This window comes from Tenebrio molitor, chromosome 3, assembly GCF_963966145.1.
Source record: "Tenebrio molitor chromosome 3, icTenMoli1.1, whole genome shotgun sequence".
In the NCBI taxonomy this organism is placed as follows: Eukaryota; Metazoa; Arthropoda; class Insecta; order Coleoptera; family Tenebrionidae; genus Tenebrio; species Tenebrio molitor.
The window spans coordinates 16,409,984-16,431,585 of NC_091048.1; the positions used below are offsets into that span (position 1 = coordinate 16,409,984).

At 37.0% G+C, this 21,602-nt stretch overlaps 1 protein-coding gene and 1 long non-coding RNA gene across 14 annotated transcripts in view; one reads left to right on the top strand and one right to left on the bottom strand.

The window, feature by feature from the left end:
- LOC138126042 (CUGBP Elav-like family member 1) overlaps nucleotides 1-21,602 on the top strand; it is a 313,867-nt gene that overhangs the window by 175,571 nt on the left and 116,694 nt on the right. Inside the window, exons 1-2 of one of the 12 annotated variants that reach the window (XM_069041714.1) lie at nucleotides 16,559-16,768; nucleotides 17,006-17,415. The exons of 6 other annotated variants lie outside the window; for them this stretch is intronic. In XM_069041714.1, the coding sequence (XP_068897815.1) occupies nucleotides 17,276-17,415 (140 nt within the window). In that variant the 5' untranslated portion in view covers nucleotides 16,559-16,768; nucleotides 17,006-17,275. Of the gene's footprint in view, nucleotides 1-16,558; nucleotides 17,416-21,602 lie in introns of those variants that run through there. 5 more of the 12 variants (XM_069041716.1, XM_069041718.1, XM_069041719.1 and 2 more) reach the window with 5 other exon arrangements.
- Nucleotides 1-21,602, bottom strand: part of LOC138126047 (uncharacterized) — a 217,009-nt gene that overhangs the window by 149,036 nt on the left and 46,371 nt on the right. The window lies entirely within an intron of this gene.

Genomic DNA, 21,602 nt, shown 5'->3' on the forward strand with positions numbered 1-21,602 from the left:
TCTTGTAATTACAAAACATTTGTTGAAGAGAATATGAATTGTGTAATACCTCGTTAAAGTTGGATTTTTTTTAATACTCTCTCACTGTCTGTAGACAGGATTGGCTCCTATTGAGGGCAAGAAAAAAGACATTATACATTAAGATATAAATTTGGAAAACAAGAATAGACAAATATACTCAACCGGCTCTGGATATGAGAAAAAGACATTATAAACAATTATACAGTGAGTTTTTTTTTAAGACTGGGCATAGGGTTTTACATGGTAATTTTTCAACCCCCTGTTAACTTTTATTTTTGTGAAAATTACAAAGACTAGCGCTGTTTTTAGATTAAACAATAATATTGTCTAGTCATTTACTTCATTTTGTGATAATGAGTGTTCATTTAATATTCTGGTAGCATCACCTATGGAAATCTTTTATTTTGAAAAACGGATGTCGCACCGTTAAAATATGACATAACCTAACTACAAAATAACAGGATAACACGAATTATGATAAAAAAGTAACACAATTATATCCTACAAAACTGGATTGAATATTTTCATGAGGACAAATGTTGGTTGAAAAATTAGCATGTAAAACCCTATTGCCAGTCTTAAAAAAAGTCACTGTAGAGTATTTATGAAGAAAATGCATAGGATTACGATATATGTAGTTAGAAGGAATACATTCCATCTTATACCAATATTATTATCAGTACAAGTCGAAGTCATTTAGCTGCAATGTAGTCTACAACTAATAAATGGAATCCGAATTTATTTCCACGTAATGTATAGTGTGGTAAAAGTTAATTCCTCTAAAGCGGTTTTATCAACCCTGCTTTGTAGGAAAAATTTTATGTTAGCTGTGGGTTTGCAACCAAGTTATAAATGTATTGATAAATTTGTTGCAATTTTAGATAATTTAACGATGGAAATGCATCCAACGCTGTAGTGTAATATTAAACGTAGGTATACAGATAACTTAATTAATATTTGAAATTATTAAAATCATTTTCATTCCAAAACAAAAATTATTACATGAAATGAAAGGTAAGCGGTAAAAGAATTATGAAAACATTAATTTTGTGATTACAAATATGTTTTTGTAAAATCGTACCAAAATGAAGTCATTTATACAGTAATTTGCGGGTGTAAATAAGCGGGTGTAAGTAGCTATTTTATTTGTTGCATCACATTGGCAGCCAACAACATAACTCTTGATTTTTGAGAACGAATCATGTCATTTATTTTTTCAAAGCTTTAAGGTGAATTTAAACGATTTTACAAAAAATAATGTTTGCATTTCGGGCGTGAATGGCGATTTTCACTATTTGGGTTGTATTTTACCTGGTCAGGCTCGTCATCTTACGTGAATAACCCTGTATAAAACAAAATAATATCAGATAATTTATTCTTTGTGTTTAATAATCTTTGCTATTACTTAGAGACTTACACAAACCTTTATTTTCTTTAGGTATTTGTCTTTTTTTACGATTATCTTTAACATACTATCAAAATACATATTTATTCCTTCAAACCACTGGTTATAACACCGATGTTGATTCCATGTGTTATTGCTTGTATGCTTGAATTCTTGAATGTTACTGTCTCAGCAACACTAGTATTACTCATTGCAAATATCTGTAGCCGTATACCAATTACTGAATCGCAGCAATTTGACAAATTTAAAGCAAATATTGCAAATTATGCAAATACAAATAACGCAAAATTTAATTAATTATTAAATAAATACTATGTAGGTATTTTCCCACAAATTATTATTAATATTGTTATTGTCGATGTCCTATCATTCTATTCATCACATACGCTATAACAGAATGTATTTGTGGAACTTTAGTTTTCTGCGAAATTAATTACTGTATATAATTAAAACATTTACATTCTGACATACAGTCATGTTCAAATAAATCTGGGACAATTTTATTTTTTGAGGGTAATGTGGGCTGAACATGGAAAAATACTCGGAAAAATATTTCCATGGATTTTTTGCTGTCAGAAAAAATGCAGATTTCATTTATTTGTCAAAGTTGACATGTCATTATACTTTTCAAAGCAATTTTACCGCAAAATGCCTAATGATAATAAAATAAGAACCATGTAACAAGACGGCCCATAGGGGACGCTGTCCAACGACACATTCCCCACCGCCTGCTCTGATATCGCCATCTTGGATGCGCTCTCTTTCGTCTGGGCTTTCAAAGAGGCTACCCGTGGCAGTTTTGTAATTTAACATACCTACAAACTATCAAGTGTTGTATTCGTTTTTACAATAAACTCCTTCAAATTGTTACAAACCATTGAATTATTAATTTTAGCCAAAATATTTTTTTCTAATAAAATGTTAATTAATTAACTGCTTGAAGTCATATTTAAAAAACCCAAAAAAGAAGTTGTCCCAGATTTATTTGAACATGACTATACATATTTTTAAAACCAACTAAACCTGTATTAGCTTTGTTTATTTTTTAAGGATAATATTGTTTCATGAAGAATTAGAATCTGTAACATTGCTATAAAATCCAACAAGAGATTTTTCACTTATAATATCCCGATGAATAGATTCTATCCGAAATTTTTTTTGAGTGCATTGCTGACAAAGTTATTAATCGCCCAAGTCGAAGACGAGGGCGATTACATACTTTGTCAGGAATGCACGAAAATAAAATTTTCAGGATATGAATCTATGCAGAGGGATATTCGGCAAGAAAATCGCCTGAATACATTAACCATCAGTGAACGACAAAAAATGTATCTAAAGTTTTTAAAAAATACATACCAAGACTGTAGAATTTTAACTCCTCAACAAATTGAACTTTTATTTATAAAAATGTAGTAATTTGAATGAAAATTTTGCAATTTTTGTTATACTGGAAATATTTTTCTTTCCACTTAGAGTTTTCAAAAATATTTCCGGAAATATTTTATGTATCCATGGTAATAGCAATAAACGTAGCTTTCTCATTGGATAGTAGATTCATGAATGCGATTTTCGATAATATTTTTCGTTTTATTAGTATAATTCTGTTACGGCAATTTAAAGCGGTAACATAAACCATGCAAAAATTGTTTCTTTTTTCGACTTATGACTTGGACGTTAAAAAGATACTTTGTACTACGAGTATTTAAAGTTTCTATTATTTTCGAACATGTTAATTTTAACAAAAAGTCATATAAATAAGTAGACCTAAACAATTTACTAAATTCGGTAAAGTTTAGTACATGACAATATAGTTTTCGTCTGTGTATCTATCTATAATGTGTGGGTTGCGGATCGTTTAAATTAGCCGGAATAAATTATTTAAATGTATGCCGATCGTGTACCAGACATGTGCATTTGAAAACAAATCGTGTGAGCGCACAGACAACGAAAACGTCATCGTAGTAACCCCTTGCAGATTGCAGACAAAGCGTTATATCTCCTGATGTGTGAGGGCCCGCATCATCCTGTTAAAATATTCTGTTAGATACAATTACATATTTTATATAACAAAGAGAAACCACAAAAATTCCGATATCATTGTAAAACGTTTTATTTGGTTACAAAATAGTAATTAACGTTATAAGTCCGGGAACTCATAGTTAGTGAGACGTTTAAGGACGAGGCTACGAAGGAGCCGAGCCTTGAAACTCGAAACGAGTACTGTAGAAAGAGTTCACGGACAAATGTGATAAAATACGTCTTATTAAACGAGTGTAATATACTATTTTTTTAACGTCCGTCAAAAAAAGTGCAAGATTTTTTGATTTGTTTCCGTTCATAAAATACGTGATTTTTGAATCGGTCAAGAGGCGTTAAGAAAGAGCCATAGCGGTTCATTTTTGCACGCATTTTGCGTTAAAAAAAGTGCCGTAACGTGTCATTTTTTAACGCAATTATAAAATTTTTCATTCATAATTAGTGGTTTTTTTAAGTTCGTATGTAAATTGGGATTTTTTTGGCATGAGTGCCAATTTAAAACGCGAGTAAAATGAGCGTTTTAAAGGTCCACGGGTTCACACAGGAGAAAATTTTCAAATTTTGAGAATTTCGAAAAAATTGTTATCTAAACTTAAGGGCGCCAAAAAAATTTTTTTGTTCGACACTCAGAATTTGAGAATTTTCTCCTATGTGAACGGATTTTGATAAATTTGACAACTTGTCAAAACGAAACGTCAAGCTAATTTTAAAGATTTTCAGCGATTTGGAGCCTTTGGGGGACTCGTCGAACAAAAAAACGTTGTATTCAACTCGTTCTTGTGTAATTTGGGCTTTTTTTTGGCACTCGTGGACCTTTAAAACTCTCGTTTCACTCATGCCAAAAAAAGCCCAAATTACACCCGAACTCGTTAAATAAACTACTATTGTATGCAACTCGTTAGTAAAGTATCTTTTTTTTACTCGGCGGATTTGCGCACTCGCTTCGCTCGAGCGGTAAATTTTCCTTCTCGTAAAAAAAAAGTATTACTTTACTCACTTGTTGTATAAATAACTATTATCTACTTTACTTTACTAATTCCTGATATTTCAGCTGCTCAAGTTTTCATATTAGACTAGGAACTTTCGCGTGGGTTGGTAACAGACATTTTTTACAAAAATGTAAGGTTATATTTACTAAATTTACTTCGGAGCTTCACTCATTACCTTGACGCCTGACGTCAAACGGCTGATGTTGCCAATATAACAAAAGCTAAAAGTTACCAAAAACAGATTAATATGTAATATGATTCATTGTTAAACTGTTTTCACTTATAATATCCCTAGTGCATTGATTATTTCCTGAAATTTTTTCGAATGCATTTCTAAAACGTATTAATTAGCACGAGTGGAACACGAGGGCTAATTACGTTTTGGAAATGCATGAGAATAAAATTTCCGGATATTAACCAATGCACGAGGGCATATTTGGTAAGAAAATCGCAACGACACGGACATTATGCTTCTTCAATTATAAATTTTTAAATCGTACGACACTCATTAAAGACCAATAGAAAAATTAGTTCACGAGCCATAACCAAGACAACAACAAAATAAATGATTTTGATTGGCTGAAAAAATTTCCACTTATTAATCACAGTTAGGTTGGTCTACCTACAAAAAATTTCCAAGAAATTTTTTTGTTGCCATGGTTATGGCTCGTGAACTAATTTTTCTATTGGTCATTAATGAGTGTCGTACGATTTTCGATATAATAATGAGCCCATTTGCAACGCAAAGTAGATAAACATTTATAATAACCCTGTATAAGGGGTACAGGTACATTATCCTTGATTTAAACATTTTCGATTCTCTTGTTAAAGAAGACATTAACAATCGCCTATTTGGCCTATTTGGTTAAACTTATTGTATGATAAAATATAATAAATCTACGAAAATTTATTTACTCACATTTTTGAAAGACTGACAAAACTTCAAAGTGAACGTGTCATTTTATATCCAAACATAAATTTTATGTGGAGGCTCTAAAGAGTCTAAAGTCAAAGCGACAGTTCCAGTAGAAATTAAATCTTACAGTAATAGCTTTAATTTGTGAGCCCAAAGGGAATAAAGTTTCATTGTGTTTTTATAAGATCCTAAGAATCAACAGTTGGTAACGTTATGTTTAAGGATGATTGAAAATGAAGCGTAAAGTTTCGTTTCCTTTTTTAATATATCCGTCGTCCACCACTATTCTTTATTCGTCGTTTCTGAATCTCGTTGCTACTTTTTGTGATATTCTTTTGATTCTTAATATAGGTATCTATTTTCTTGTGATGTGATATTAACATATTTATCTTTTTAAGTACATATTTATATTTTATTGTTCAAGTTCAATTTTATACTTATCACAAATTATAGGGTGAACGAAACGAATTGAAATAAAAATTTAATGTGATAATTTCCTCAACACATTATGTCGTTATATTTATGTATTATCTGTTACCATAACCAAGCCTGGCCATCAGACAGACAGCCGAGCCTTGTTCGCTGCAAAGTTGAGAAGTAATCTGGACTCAATTTCCACAAACAACAAACAGTTATGGTTTATATTATGATGGATTAAAACCGTAACAGATGCATTAAAGGGGGGCGCGAACCCGAAGCTATCACGTTCCATCAATTTATCGCAACATTAGCGACAGACTCGGCAGAATCACGTGCTTGCTCTCACAAAGAAGATAAAATAAAACCAGACAACGTACACCCCCCGAGTGACGCTTTTTCAAAAAAGAAAAACCTCAAAAATTAGCGACGCCGCCGTCGAAACACTCGACACTGATCTAGATGGACGGCCGTCGAAAAAAAATCTGTTCTTTTCCGGGCCACAACGTACAATTTGTAAGGGTCGTGCGCGTGGATTTTTTTCCGTGTTGTCGACGAGAGAAGAACGCTTTTAAAAGCTTGACAAACGATATGATCGTATCGGACGTGTGCGTCTGCGGAGGCGGCACTTGTGCGAAAAACATCCATTATTAATCCACCCGGTCCGGCTAGATAATCGTCCCCGACCCAGTGTAATAACCGAAGAGGTCAGGAGATTCCCCTTTTTCCCACAGCTAGATTATCGGGTGTTGCTTTCGGCGAGGACCGAGGAGTTTGTTGAACTTACGTATTTAACAATCTTAAGTTTGTTTTATGGAATCGTAATTAGGTTTGTTTACGCTTTGTATTAACGAAAGAGTTATGTTCAAGACGGGAGCAACACTGTTTACTTTTCTACATTTCCAAATCATCGTTCCAAACAGAAAGTCGATCGGACATGCTCTGCCTCCAGCCATTTTGGCCTTTAGTTTCTCTCTTTTTTTTCTTCAGAATACGTAACAACAATAAAGTGGTCGACATTCCGTAACGTTTAATGTCAATAATCGTTATTTACGAAACATACATACATACATATAAAGCACTACTTTTTTTACCACGCGTAAAAACGTGCTTTGTACGCAAGTAGCATACATAATTTTACCTCCTTTAAATAAAATTATTACGAAAAATAGTTACGTACACTTCTATTCAAAAAAAAGGGTACACGTATTGAGGGCTACTGTGAATGGTGATAAAATTAATTCATCGTTTCCAAGAAAACGTATTACTGACATTTTGTAGGTATGTATGTGAAATGTGTGAAAACTGCTTTTTATAAATTTTTAAATTGTTGTTAGATTGTTGAGAGTTGCCTTTTTCTATAAATTTATGAATAAAAGTTTTAGTTGTGTTTGTAGTAATTGGTAATATGTACTATTTCGGACACGGAATCTTGGCCAACATTTTTTAGACATTTCTAAAAAAAATTATGTAAACCAATCTTTAGTGTCATTAATAAATGACAGTTATTAAAAATCACTTTGAAGTTTTTCTTATGACATCAAAAAAGCAGGGAAATGGCATTATCGAGTCAAAAGTTGGGTTATATTCAATAAAGGCCAGTTCACACATATTTGTCAGTTAAATGTCACTTGTGGCCAAGATTCCGTCTCCGGAATAGTACTTGCCTAATAAATAAGGCAAAACATTTACACACATTACAATCTCTGGAAAATACATCAATAAAATCCAGCTATCAGCATGGGTTTTTTTACAAGTTTCTAAGTAACAACAATTAAAAGATAGATTTACCATACGACAATCTAGCCAAAATTGTGCTCACTACTTGTACGCTTTTTTTTTAATAGAACTGTACATTAGAGTACGGTAGGGGTATTTTACAGCGTGACAACATTAGTTGGAGCGCTGTAAAATACCTACCATACGACATTTATATTAGACTTTTCGGCTGACTCAATGTTTTATTTTGCACTTTTGCAGATTTTTATGAAATAAAAAATGTCAAACTTTTTCACATACTGAGCTGCCAACCCGATTTAAATTAAAGTAAAGTATGCACACTTTAATTAAATTAACTCCCCTAGATACCGATTGTAAATTAGAGTAGGCTGTGAATTTTAAATTAGGTTGGCACTATGGACTGTTGACAATTTGATTTAAAATTTGAATTGTCAAAGTGACGTTTCAAAATGTTTGATTTAGAACATAAAATGTTTCTTACTGAGCGTTATTTTAAAAACGCTGAATGACAAGTGAATGTCGAATAGAAGTATTCTGTCGAGCACTGCGTTAATGATTTTCAAAATGCATTCCCTAATTTTCCTGCAGATTATCAAAAATTGGTCCAACGAATTTATAAATGTGTGGCGAAATTTCGTAATGTTGGGACTGTTGGTCGAAAAGTCGGTAGCGGAGCGCCCAAAAAAAGAACTCCTGAGATTGTGCCAGATATTGCAGCAAGAATGGAGCAGTCTCCTAAAAAACCTCTCCGCAGGTTAGCCCAAGAGATAAACTTCTCATGTGGAATTTGTCACAAAATATTAAAACAAGATTTAAATCTTCATTTCTATAAAATTACCGACATTCAGGAGGTGCTCCCACGAGATTTTTGATGGAACGATAAATTCCACGATATATCGAAATAATTTACTCGAACGTTTTTTACAAAATCTTCATGATGACTTCTGCATGGGTACTTCCAACAGGACAATGCATCAGCTCACAAGACAAGAGAAACTATGGCTCGAATTCACGAGTTTTATGATGATCGAGTAATTCAATTTCCGCCTCGAAGCCCGGACCTGACAATTCTAGATTTTTTCATTTTCCCATACCTCAAAAACACCATTTTCAAAAATAACCCGCACAATCTTGGATGAGAATTGCAAGAGGCAATTTCAAATGCATGCAACGCTATAACCCTTCAGATATTGGAAAATGCATTTTGAAAATATGCAACGGAGGGTTAATAGTTGCATTGAAGCTGGGGGAAAACACTTTGAACAATTCTCAATAAAACTACATTATTCTTTATTGCTTGCATTTCCGTTAAATTAAAATGATTGAATATACGGCACAAAGTTAACTATAACCTCACATATAAAAAAAATCCCGCCTACTCAAATTTGTAATTTAAATGATCGCACAGTATTTACAACTTCCATCTGTAAATCGCAGCTACCTTAACCTAAATTGAAAGGTACCTAAAGGTGTGTTTTACAGTTAGGGAAGCCGAACTAACTATTTACATGATGTAATCGTTGATAAACTATTCATTTTATAAGAAGTGGCATGTATTTTTTTGTGTTCTGGTCGAATGCAAAAACAAAGTTTTCTGATGTAATCTTAACCATTTTGTTGACCAAATGTAGTCCTAGAATCATTTGTGGAAAAACGATTTGCCAATTTTTAATCACTTAAAAACATGAATATGAAAAATGAATATTTTACGAAAAAATTAATTTTATTTTCAAAAAACGGTTTCTATTTTTTTGTGTTCAACAAATTTTCAAGTATTGTTTGTTTATGAAGGACGTCAAACTGCATTCTGAAAATTATTATCATGATTCTTGTCATAGTACTACTGATTTATTCCCTTATAATGTAACTAAAACGTTGTTGCACCTGTAGAAAAAACGTGACGACGCAAAAAAAGGAATACATTTCACGAAGATTCAAATTGCATTTTGCTTATTCGTTGCAGCGAGCTCGGGATAAATTTAATAATCACCGTGTCTATATTAATGAGGTCCATTTATTTTGGGGTTCGTTTTATTGCACTGAGTTCATAAAAACTTATTTGAATCGTCGTCAGGTCCTACGGCAGACCTTTAAATTACGCCACCGAATGAAATGACGAACTTTGGTTTAATTCATGTTTATTTTCATCCCTTTTATTTCCAGCCTGAGAAGGGGTGATACATGCAAAATATTCTACTAATGCCGTCAACTGAAACATTCGAAATGATTTACGGGCCTCCACGTAAACACATTTTAAATTCTTCCACCTTTACACTTAGGCTTTACAAGAGGAAATTTATTTTTCCACCATGAAATTTGCCCCACGGCTATTTTTCATTCGGCTCGTAAGTTCGCTTTGATTTTGAACGATCCGAAAATGATTTCGGTATCGCGAGACGCTTCCTTGTCGCCAAATAAAACTTAGTTCGTTAAAACGTCAAAACACAATAATGTCGCCGGACGTGCTTCAATAAACGAGGAAAATCCCAGGATCGAGCGTACGGTTCGTTCTTGACCTACACGATCGTTTCTGTGAGTTATTAAAAGTAATAGTAAAAATTTTATATGGAAACTTTGCGAAATTTTAACACGTCCGCACGCTGGCAAACACATGGTGGACGAAAAGGAATCGATGTCCTTTTTTTATACGTCCATAACTTCTTTTATTTATGAAAATGTCACGTGTATTACTTAGCTTTAGAGGGCATAAAAGGAATTCGGTAGTGCCGTTGGTGCTTTTATGAAGAGCGAAAATTGTAACATTCTTTTTTGTCTGACATCTACACCGTGATTTCGTTTTTATTTTTCTTCCTCCAATCGCCTCCAGCTCTACGGATAATCTTCTCCGAAATTAAAATGATTAAAAATTGCTGCAAAAGAGAATTTATTCCACAGCGAAAATTAATTACATTGAAAGAATAACCTTCCACATTTATTCTTACAAATAAATTCCGAGTGTAAACATCACGTAGAATAATGTCTGTTAACAAAATGTAGTTTAGTATCGTACTTGTACTTTAAAATGATTGTCTGTACCTACTGAAATAATTTTAGTGCTTATTTTGAGGGAAAATCCTTTTTAGAATATTCTTAAGTTCTTTTAGTGAGAATAAATAAGCAAAAAGTACAATACATCACGTGGGCAAAAGTTTCATTAATTCGAGTGTAAATAATACTTTTGTTAGTTCTGAAATCCCATTAATTTAACAATTTATTTTGTGAAGAATAAGTGTTATATCTAATTTAAAATTAATTATAATCGTAAACTCTCAGTGCAGCTTGTGTTGTCAGAGAGTAAACTTTCGGTTCAATAAATGGATAAATTAATCATTAGTTAACGTAAATTTCTGCGCACCGTGTCCATATAGAAATTTTATTGAAGTGTTTTGATAGGAGCGAATCAATTTGAGTGGAATTGGTTTTGCAATAAGGTAGTCCAGACCACGTATCTTTTATCAGGCAGACAATTGGGGCTCCGGATCGAACTTCCGCCATAACAATTTCAAAATTGTCTTTATCGCGTACATACCTGCGCTATAAGTGGTTGTTAAACTGGGATTAAAACGACGGGTATATGCGACAATAAAACCTGAAAATAGTTAATGGGAAATTTTACAGCCGCTCATAAAACGAAGGTGTAAAAATCTCCACCGAAATATGTCACTGGTTCGTTTTTTAGCCATGGCATCAAGCGTCACCCCATGCAAAAAGCTCCGGGGGCGCCCCGTTTTGGACCGAGCGCTTTTGTGCGAGCAGAGAAGGGCTCCTCCGCCGCTTTGACTAATTACAGCTTTTCCGATAATTGTTTCATCAGCTGCGAATTAAAAAGTTTCTTTTCGGGTGTAATTACGTGCTAATGATTCGTAGTGTTAGTAAGGTCGTCTTTGCCCGAGTATCGGTTATTTTGCAACGTGAAAGGCATCCGACCGTACTAAATTAAATCGGGAGCTTAAAGAGGACAGAGCAAGGACGCGGACGGTCGGCCCGGTAATACAACTCCGGTCGAGGGGAGCGCCGGCGTCTTGCTCCCGGAGTTATGATGACGGATCAACTAACCGAAACAGCCTGTTGCGGCAACGAATATTAAAGAAATTCCGGACCAGGTGGGCTTGATAGTTCACCTATAAACCACAACGACGTACGCAAAGTGGTTTTTTAACCAGGAGGGAACGCTTACTGAAGGAAATTTAAAGCAAGTTCGCCCTGGTTCTTTTCTAGGCAGATTCGATCCAGGAAATTTTATGCCGAGGAAATTAACATTTAACGTTCGTTCTTCCAAGAGTAGTCTTCATTTTATGCTTAAATTAATGCAGTCGCTCAGGAATTTTCAATACAAAGCGAAAAATGTGTTAAGCACCGTACGGTCGTATTTCGATCACTCGATCTTTTAAAACAATGATCATTAAATTCGAGAACTAGAGGTATAGGGTTCTTGTGTAATCAACCCAACGTTTGAAAAATTTGTTAAATCGTAATTTGAAAAGACGAGTATGTAGTTACTCAATACATACAAGGCATTTCACGAGTGATAATGAGCCCGGTGGAATAGAAAATGCAACCCACAATACATTGGGACGTAAACCTGGACATGGAGGCGATAAATATCCGGCTTTTCCTCCTGATGTATTGTGGATTGCATTTTCTATTCCACCGGACTCATTATCAGTTATCACTCGTGAAATACCTTGTATAATTATGTGAGGATACAGACACACAGCTCGCAAGGGAGTCAAACCAGAAATGTATGGTCAAAATTCAAACGTGAATCAAAAGAATTATATACATAGCTATTCACGTAAGATGACAAGCCTGACCAGGTAAAAATGCAACCCAAAATACAGTTTATAAAACTATCTCGATCCCTATTACATTATCATAATGCACATAAAACATAAATAGCTTTTAACTTCAGCCTAATGAATGTCAAGTTATGACAAACAAATACCTCTCTCAAAAAAGTATGATTTAATAACACTAATAAGCAATTAAAATCAGAAAAGTAATGGGTAAGTAGCATCATGTCGGTTCTGTCATCGTTCGAAAACATTTTCAAATACTAAATATGAACGAAAAATGCAATGACAGATATACCTTCCAAACTAGTAGAATACCTACTTGGATTACGTGAATAACCCTGTATGTTCTAAAATTTCTAGAATTACGTTTCATAAAAACCAATGAAACTGACTGTTGTAAGTGTTGGCAGAAAGACGAATGATTTCGTCATCATTAAATGAATTAATCATTAACAATGAAGCTCTATGTAAATGTACTTTAACCAAATTGCCATGTTTAGGTACCATGAATTTCCAACCGCCAAAAAGCGTCCCAATTCGAAAAATGGTCATGATACTTTGAAATAGTGCTGTTTTTATTATTTGGAGACGAACGTTGTGGATCTGAGCAGCATTTTTCTAACCATTGCTTCAGCAGAATGTAACGATGAAGAACCATAGTTTCATCATTAGTAAACAACTACAGATTCAATAACACCTTTCTCTCATCCTTCGCAAGCAAACTAAAACTCGATTCAATATCTCCCTCCTTTTTCCTTTTCAATTGACGAGAGACAATTTAACACCCACTTTGCATGACCCAATCCAAGATGTTCGTATAGGATTCACAGTACTGTTGTCTTTTCCACATTTGTGAGGCTTCCTTGACAAGACTGCAGTCATTGGACTTTCTAAAATGAAACTGTTTTACCCATTCTTCCCTTTGGAATTTGGAACGAAATATGTAGTTCTCAAAAATATCATCCATATACTTTTTAATCTTTCTTTTGATTATAATAAAATCTTAACCTGATTTACAGTCTCCTTTTTAAAATTCGAAAAAGAAAACATTATTATACACCAATTATGTTTTTCATGAAATTATCAATAAAACTTAACATACCCAATGAAAGGTTAATTGATTTCTTTGAGGAGTGCTAGCCAACGAAGCGTTGTAGTCAATTTGAATTGTCGTCCTAAATGGTTTAGTGAACTTGACGCGTCGGCGTCCTCAGATTTGTCCTAACAGATGGCAAGTCATCAACAGGAAGTTTCAATTATTCACGTTTGTGAAGCGGGCCTTATAACAAACCGAAGGGATATAATAAGATCCCCATCACCGTTCTTTTTTATTGAAATCCTCAAAGTTTTTCCTGTTGCGATCGACGAGGCCGTGCGTAACCGTCGCATACACAGTGGCAGACCTCAATCGAGAAAAGGTTGCAAGTCGGGTACATTTTCCGGCCTTGCGGGTCGGCAATAAAAAAAATCCAATACCGGATCAGCATCGTGCTCCCGGGAGATTCGTCTGCCGCCGTACAACAAGTGCAGATCCATCACGGATATGTATCCGGGCGACGATCCGGCCCTGTTTACCCCAAGTCCAATTACAAACTTTTACCCATCGGCGGCGGCGGTCCAACCCACCTCCCGAAAACTAATCGAACGTCCGGAATAAATCTCGGCCGAACCATCCATCAGAATCACGAAACGCAGCGCCGCGACGTCCGGCAACAGGCTGGATGGTAATAGAATGAAGGCAGACGGCGGCTGACGAAAGACTTACCTGAAACGGCGGCAGAAAATCGGTGGAGAAGGATATCCGAGAATCAAATGTGAACAGGTGACTTCGTTCAAATGAAAAATCTATCATTTTAAAAAATAATAACAAAAGTCTTTACATGGGAGATATTTTAAAGAGCTAGAACAGCCAGAAATTAATATTCAAGCTTCCCATGCATGGCTTAAAAAATCAAATATTCATCCTGAGACTGAGGGTTTTATATTTGCAATACAAGATCGTGTTATAAATACAAGAAATTATAAAAAACACATATGCGGTTTACAATCGATCATCGATAAATGTAGGATTTGCGGAACTGAAGGGGAAACCATTGAACACATCATTTCTTCTTGCACTGTTTTGGCTCAAAGCGAATATAAAAAACGTCATGATATATTCGCAAAAATTATACACATGAATTTAGCAGTTAAATTCAATTTATTAAAGGATACACAACCACATTACATTTATAAACCAGAAAGTTGTTTAGAAAATGACAATTACAAATTATATTTTGATCGCACAGTTTTAACTGACATTCACATTCAGCATAACAGACCAGACATTATTATTTTAAATAAACAACAAAAGCAAGCATATCTTTTAGATATAGCTGTTCCAAATTCACACAATATAACACAAACATATAATACAAAAATTAATAAATATTTAGAGCTGTCCGTTGCTATGAGAAATCTTTGGTGTTTAGAAAAAATTTCGATTTTACCACTTGTAATTTCAGCAACGGGAATAGTACCGCAATCTCTTTTTAAAAATTTAAAAATTCTGGATTTAGATAACACATTGGTAGTTGAAATTCAAAAAGGTATATTATTATACTCATGTCACATCGTGAGGAAGTTCCTTAACATTGACACAGAACATAATACACAACAAAGTCAAAATGCGGAGGCAAGACGCCGGTAATTATGTTGATAAGCACTGCACTATTACTTGATAGTAATATCCGTAATAGTGTATGTACTCCGGCAAAATTGCCGTGCCGCCGGGTGGAGGTGGGATAGTATTGATTTATTAAAAATACGCCACTTGTAAAATTTAAAGTCTCTTGAATTTTAAAACAAAAACTACAGCGCGTGTGACAACTCGTTTATTTAATGAATCTAAAATCAACAAATTGAGAGTAAAATTTTATCTAAAATCTGAAAATCGATCAAAGATAAAAAATGTTGCTCCTCCAGGGTGTAGAAATCCAAATGTAATTTTTTTTTTTTCATATTATTGAGAAACGTAATTTTGTAATTATAACTGTTAAATTACCTTTCTTTGACTTTACACCAGTCTACTGTAGAATTAACGAAAAAGAGAAGAGAAGAGAAAATCAAAATGAACAACCCTATATTGGATACATATTTGTATTATTGATCTAGGTATGTAAAAAATCGTGGATTGGAGTTCATAATTTCTTATGAAATTCAATTTTTCTCTTAATATTAAAGAAAGTTATCATATTTTATATTGTGAATAGTGCAATACAACCATCTATTTCTGAGAAAAAGCCCATTTACATTCGAACATCATACAATTAGCACCTACATAATTAATCACAGGGTTAAATTAGAAACATTTAAATATTTCATTAAGGCCGGTATTCACCAACGCCAGTTAAAGTTAACTGTAGGTTAAAATATACGAAAACATTGTTATAACAATAGGTAACTAAAGTAACGAAGTATTTTAACCTACAGTTAACGTTAACTGGCGTTGGTGAATACGGCCGTAAATATCATTCTTCTTTATGTAGTAGCGAAACTAAATACAGAACAATATGTCTAATTCTCTACAATTTAATAAAGTTAGTTGTGGAGAACGTAATCCTTCCATCTTCAGCATCGCGCTTACAGGAATAGTTTTAGTGAGAGTATTACATAACCAGCTAAATGAAGAAACGAAATCATAATCGTAATTATTGTTGTATAATTTTAATCCACATTGTTTTTTGTCTTACGAAAAAAAAAATAATTAGAATGTACAAATAAAGCCCTGTGGGGAGCTTTGAAAGCTTGCCTGGTGCGTATGACTCCTGTTTTATTCCGGCAATCTTTTTCGAGCGCTTTCGTAATTTGCATAAAGATTATTTCATAAGGACTCTGCAAAGTAATTAAAAACCTTCACAAAAGCTTTAAAACGAATTCGTGATTATCCGTATTGTCGTCGAGATGCTCAAGTATTCTCATTGCTGCGGCCGCCGAAGCGAACCGTATTTTTATCTGGCCGGTCTCAGAAGATCGTCGTTTTTCTCGTATAAATTCACTCGTCAACAACAAAACAGAAGGACAATATTTATTTGCGGTGGTTGGCAAGGTTGAGGCGGCGCTCCTCCTGGTCTTGCGGTGAAGTTCTATTTTTGAAGCGTCGGTCGCGGTCCGCGACGGTGGCGGCGGTAGCGCTAATTGCAGGGCGATCGGACCGGTATCCGTCGTCTTCCTTTCGGGAGGGCGGGCGGTGGTGTGTGTGTGTGAGTGTGTGTGTCTGTATGTGTGCCTCCAGACGCTCGTGTCGATGCATTACATATCGCACGTCGTCGTCGGGGGCGCTTGCGCCGGTGCGCCTCGTCCGCCGACCAGGAGCGGCGTCAGTGCAGTGCGGAGCGTCTCGACGACCGGTATGTGCGCGCTCGGCGGCGCCAAGCAGAGCGCGACGGGCGCGGGACTCGGCCACCAGGTATATGCGCTGCCGCCGCTGGTTGTCCATCATCATTGCTGCCGCTGTGCTTCTTTCATAACTTTGTAGCTGTTGCAGTCCAGTGTGCATTGTCCGTCCTGTACGTCCCGACCGTTCTGTTCGGCCCTGCCGCCCGCTTGTGTGACGGCGGCGGCGGTGGCCTCCGCCGCCGCCGACGCACGTGTGTCCGTCCCGTGCGTCTCTATCGCAGCGATTAACTTGTGTGTGCTTTTCCAGGCCCTAGCGTAGTATATTATCCGTAGTGTGCCGTCCTTCTTCCGCTGCCTGGCTGTGTGTGTGTTGTCCCCGGCCTCGTGCACCATGAGGCGGTGCTCTGACCCGGCGCCGCCGCCGGTTTCAGCGTGACCGCCAGGCGGAATCTCGACGCGCCTCGGAGCCCCGTGGTGCCGGTCCGCCGCCACGAGTAGGGACCGATAACAGGTGCGTTATCTTATCTCGACGCGTACAGGTGAGATTAGCCAGTTCCGTGGCTGAGTCTCACCGACTATGTTGCACTCGCTGGACGCGCTGGCAGGCAAATTGTCCCCGGGCGCGCCGACCCAAAACGGCCCCCAAACGTCCGTCCTGGACACCAACGCCAACAGAGTGCACCCCTACTTGAAGCAGAGTCCCAACAGCAACGCCACGTAAGTTCCACTATTCTATCTACCTCGACGGATATCGCACGATGACGAGACGCTGATAGCTGGCCTCGAGCCACGACCATCACGACGCCTCACCGATGCCCCATGAGGTATTCGTCTTCGGTGCCAGACGACCGTATATTTAGATTGAATGGACGTGCGTGACATTCGAACAATCCCTCCGATCCAATTCCAAATTCTGCACGAGCCATCGCGGGCATTCTGTGGCGACCAGAAAACTGCCAACCTCCTCTCATTTGCACAATTAAACGCCAGAAGAGCCAACTCCACGCATTCCTTCCGACAAGTCATCCCAGCAAATTGCGTCTTCGAACCCGAAAATCCCAACACTTGCCACGATAGCGAACGTCTCAATAAGAAATTTGTAATCGCTTGTGATATTGGGACGCGACGACGTTCCTTCCATTCGTTCATTTCTGGAAAAGTTTCGACCAAATTGCTGCGCTTCTTCGTATCCTTAACCGTCGAGCGCATCTTAAAATTTTATTTTCGTCCCAACCCGTCCGTTAATTCGAGAAACCTCCTCTAGATATACCCCGGAGCATCCTTTTGTAAATCACATTACGAATACCCGATCAATATTTACGTTAAATTTTACATTGCTCCCACCCACCGAGGCCAGTAAATAAAATTAATGTTTGCGCGACACCGTGCCAGTTTTTTCACCCGCACTATTTCCACAATAATTTGCTAGTCCAGATTCCATACCTCAATAAATTACATCACCTCCATCCTTATTTTTTAATAAACCCGACCGCAATATTTTTCCCGTTGCGAATCATTCGGCTATTAACGTTGCTCGTAATTCACCGTTACCTGTTGAGAAGAAGAGAGAAGCTTTTATGGAGGCGAGCTTTCAAAGCTGCAACATCAAACTTTCACAATATTACGCGGAACATCGCCGACGAATGTTGCTTCTTTTTAATGCGATATGTTCGACCGTGTTGTTCTCGATTCCGTTCTTGTTTACCTAAACTGATAACATCCAGCTATGGTGGAACAGTGTTGCCGGTTGAACGGAGATCGTGAAGGATGCTCTATCACCCAAAAATTCAATCTCGACGGCTGCGAACCATTAAGCTAATGAACCCTGCGGCACATCGCTGCCCAAACAATGTGCCACTGCTTCAACACACATCAAAGAAACTTGGCTCCTCCGATTTTATGACGGAATAAAGTACGAATGTAAAGTAACATTATCGCGTCAAGCTATTTATCTACTAAACTCGTGTGTTTATTTTAACCAGTACAAGTAATTCTGTTCATTTTGTAGTCATTGTGCCGTAACGTTGAAGATTCTTTGCTCCATCTAGTTCGCCTGTTGAGCTCGTCAAATTGAAAGTTGTCGACGCTCGTGTTCTGCGGTCAGTTATAGATTTCAATTTTTTTACACTGAAAAGAACACTTACGTTAAAGCTCGAATGATTCATCCACTAAACGTTTAAACTCTCCTTCCATAAGATCTGAGTTGAATCAAAATTGTTGATGGAAGATATTTAGTATTGTGAAAGTAATTTGTTCGTGATATTCGTAAATGAGATTCTTAGGAATCGCATAAGCTCTCATGCGAAAATTTCAAGGACAGATTTTGTGCCGGCTCGTGGACCAGCTTGCTGCGTTAGCTTTTGGGGGAGGATGGAAAAAAAATCGGTCGTCGCCGCACACAATGATGGTGCAAAGTTTGGCCCGATAATCCCGAGGGAATAAATCTTTTCGCTTCACGAAAAGGTCAAAACGAACGCCGATGGAATTCTGCTAATGGTTCGGCAATGGGTGTGTGGAAGAAGCGCGAAGTGCGATAAGGACAATTTGGAAGTAGCTGTCGAGGAAAATTTGGTGCGAAAGCGAAATTGCCCTTATTAAAATGACGCGTCCCGTTCCTATAGTTAGTCCCATTTAATATGGGCTCTCAATTCTCAATTATCTCGTCTTTCGTTTGTCGGAATAATCAAAGCGAGCAACTAATTACTAACAAGTTTAAATCTGTCATCGGGAACGGTGGCTGGCGTGCACTGAGACGAAACGGTTTATTTTAAACGTCAACAACATTTCAGCGAAAGCTCTGAAAAAACTCCCGCACACACATGCAGATAAAGTTTTATTCTTTCAGCGTCGCACGGCCATTTTAGATTTCTAATGTTTTTGCGCGACGCTTAAAAAAACACGTTCGTTCCGGTAACGTCGTTTATTTTTACATTCTGGATGCGGCGCTTTCGTTTTTGTCTCGCCTAAAATGCGGACATCTGCCTTAAGTAGATGAGCGTCTCGATGGCAGATCAACGAAAAAGCAACCGAACACCATCACGGAAACAATGCCCGATTTTTACGACTCAAATCAGACCGGAATCGCTCCGGGGAAAAAACACTGACGACTGCACGTTTCCGGGAACGGATGAGGTGAGGAAAACGTCGCGTGTTAATCGTCTTCATAATGGTCACGGGGTCCCGCCGGAATCGCCTGCCAGAAAATAGGGTGGAATCGCACACCAATAAATCCAAAACCAACGCAAATACATTCCACTAGTACAGCAAACGTAACCAAAAAAACAATTAAGATTCGCATCGTCTGAACAGCGGTAGTCGTGCTTTTTCACATTGACTCTTTGCCTTCGAAGGAAATTAATGCCAACAGAGAGGTAATAAAAATAGCTAAGATGTTTGACAATGTAGAAAGATAATGAAAGACGTTAGAATATGGGGTGCAGTGTTTGACGCCACAAATTCTCATTTTGATTCAGTTGTGCAATCGTGTTAATAATTGTTTAATTAAGAGTTAAATCAACGTGGGACAACCTGTCCTGGTAGTAATTTCCTCCCGGGCTTCGTTACTATTAAAAAGGATCTTGTTTAGTCTGCAATTAAGCGGCATCCAGTAAACCGCGGTAACGAACTAATTTTCCAGATGACGATTTTGGATTTTTCAGCAGGACAACGGTCGTCCTTGGGCATTATCAAGCACAATGTTTTAGTCGGTCCCAGGTATTAACGTTGCGGGCGGCGGGATTACGGTCCGCTGACACTCCAAACATCCCTTCGGGAGCCGGGCGTATGGTAAACGCGGGGCCGATCGTCCTTGCTGGACACACACGAGGGTGGCGGATGGAAATAATCGCAAACGTGCGGATTAAAAGGGGCCCAACGGAATATTCGCGATGACCTTGTTTTGCACCTAAAAAGAGCGACATCTGCTCGAATTCACGGATGAAGCGGTCGGTTTTTTTTTAATCCCTCAATGTTAAGCGGTTTTTATCGTTGCAGGGTTGGATTAGGGAACTAACTAATGATCCGGGCAATTTTTAGATGGTTTTACATAAAACCCGACAATTCAGCCGAGAGGAAAGCGAAACGGTTTTAAATAGCCCTTTTGGAATGGTCCGTTAGGCAACACTGACTGACAGTTACATGTCTTCTGTGTTTTTGACTCACTTTACAAGTGTCGACTTTTATTAAGCGATAACTGAAACTGACGCCGTCACATTTTTGTCAAGTCTTAAGTTTCCCAAAAATAATCCTGCATTAACAACTCACAAGCAGTTTGCCTACGCCAAACTACACTTCTACAGCTCAGTACTAATCATTGCAAACGAAGTAACAAAAGTACAAAAACGTAATAATTTCCCACATGAATAAAATTAAGTGCAGACCAAGAACTTCAAAGTTTTGTAAAATGACAAATGTTTAACACTTATATCTGGTCATAAAATTAGTTATGGGACAACCGTCGCGATTTAATTAATTCTTAAATTCAAAAAATATGAAATATTAGCACTATTAACCCAATTTTTGTATTTTTATTAAAAAGTCTACTTTAAAACGCTATTTCCGTCAGTGCAAGACAGCGTTGACGTTTGACTCGGCCAGTTTCCAATTTAAAACTCAAAAACCCTTCTGAAATAATGGATCTGTTGATGTGATGTAGGTGTTCGCACCTGTATGCATGATTCTTGGCAGGAATCGCTAAAAATTAACATATTTCCTGATAAAAAAAATTCAGCTACGGGAATCCGGTACAAATTTCGATCTGGACCATCGACTGACCGAGTTTTGAAATTTTGCAGCGCCAATAAAATAAATTCACACTCGCTGCGTTCCGGTCTCCTCTAACTTTCAAAAGAAGACAATTTATGAGGTCGTCATTGACAGCACATGTTCCCGTAAACATTAAACGC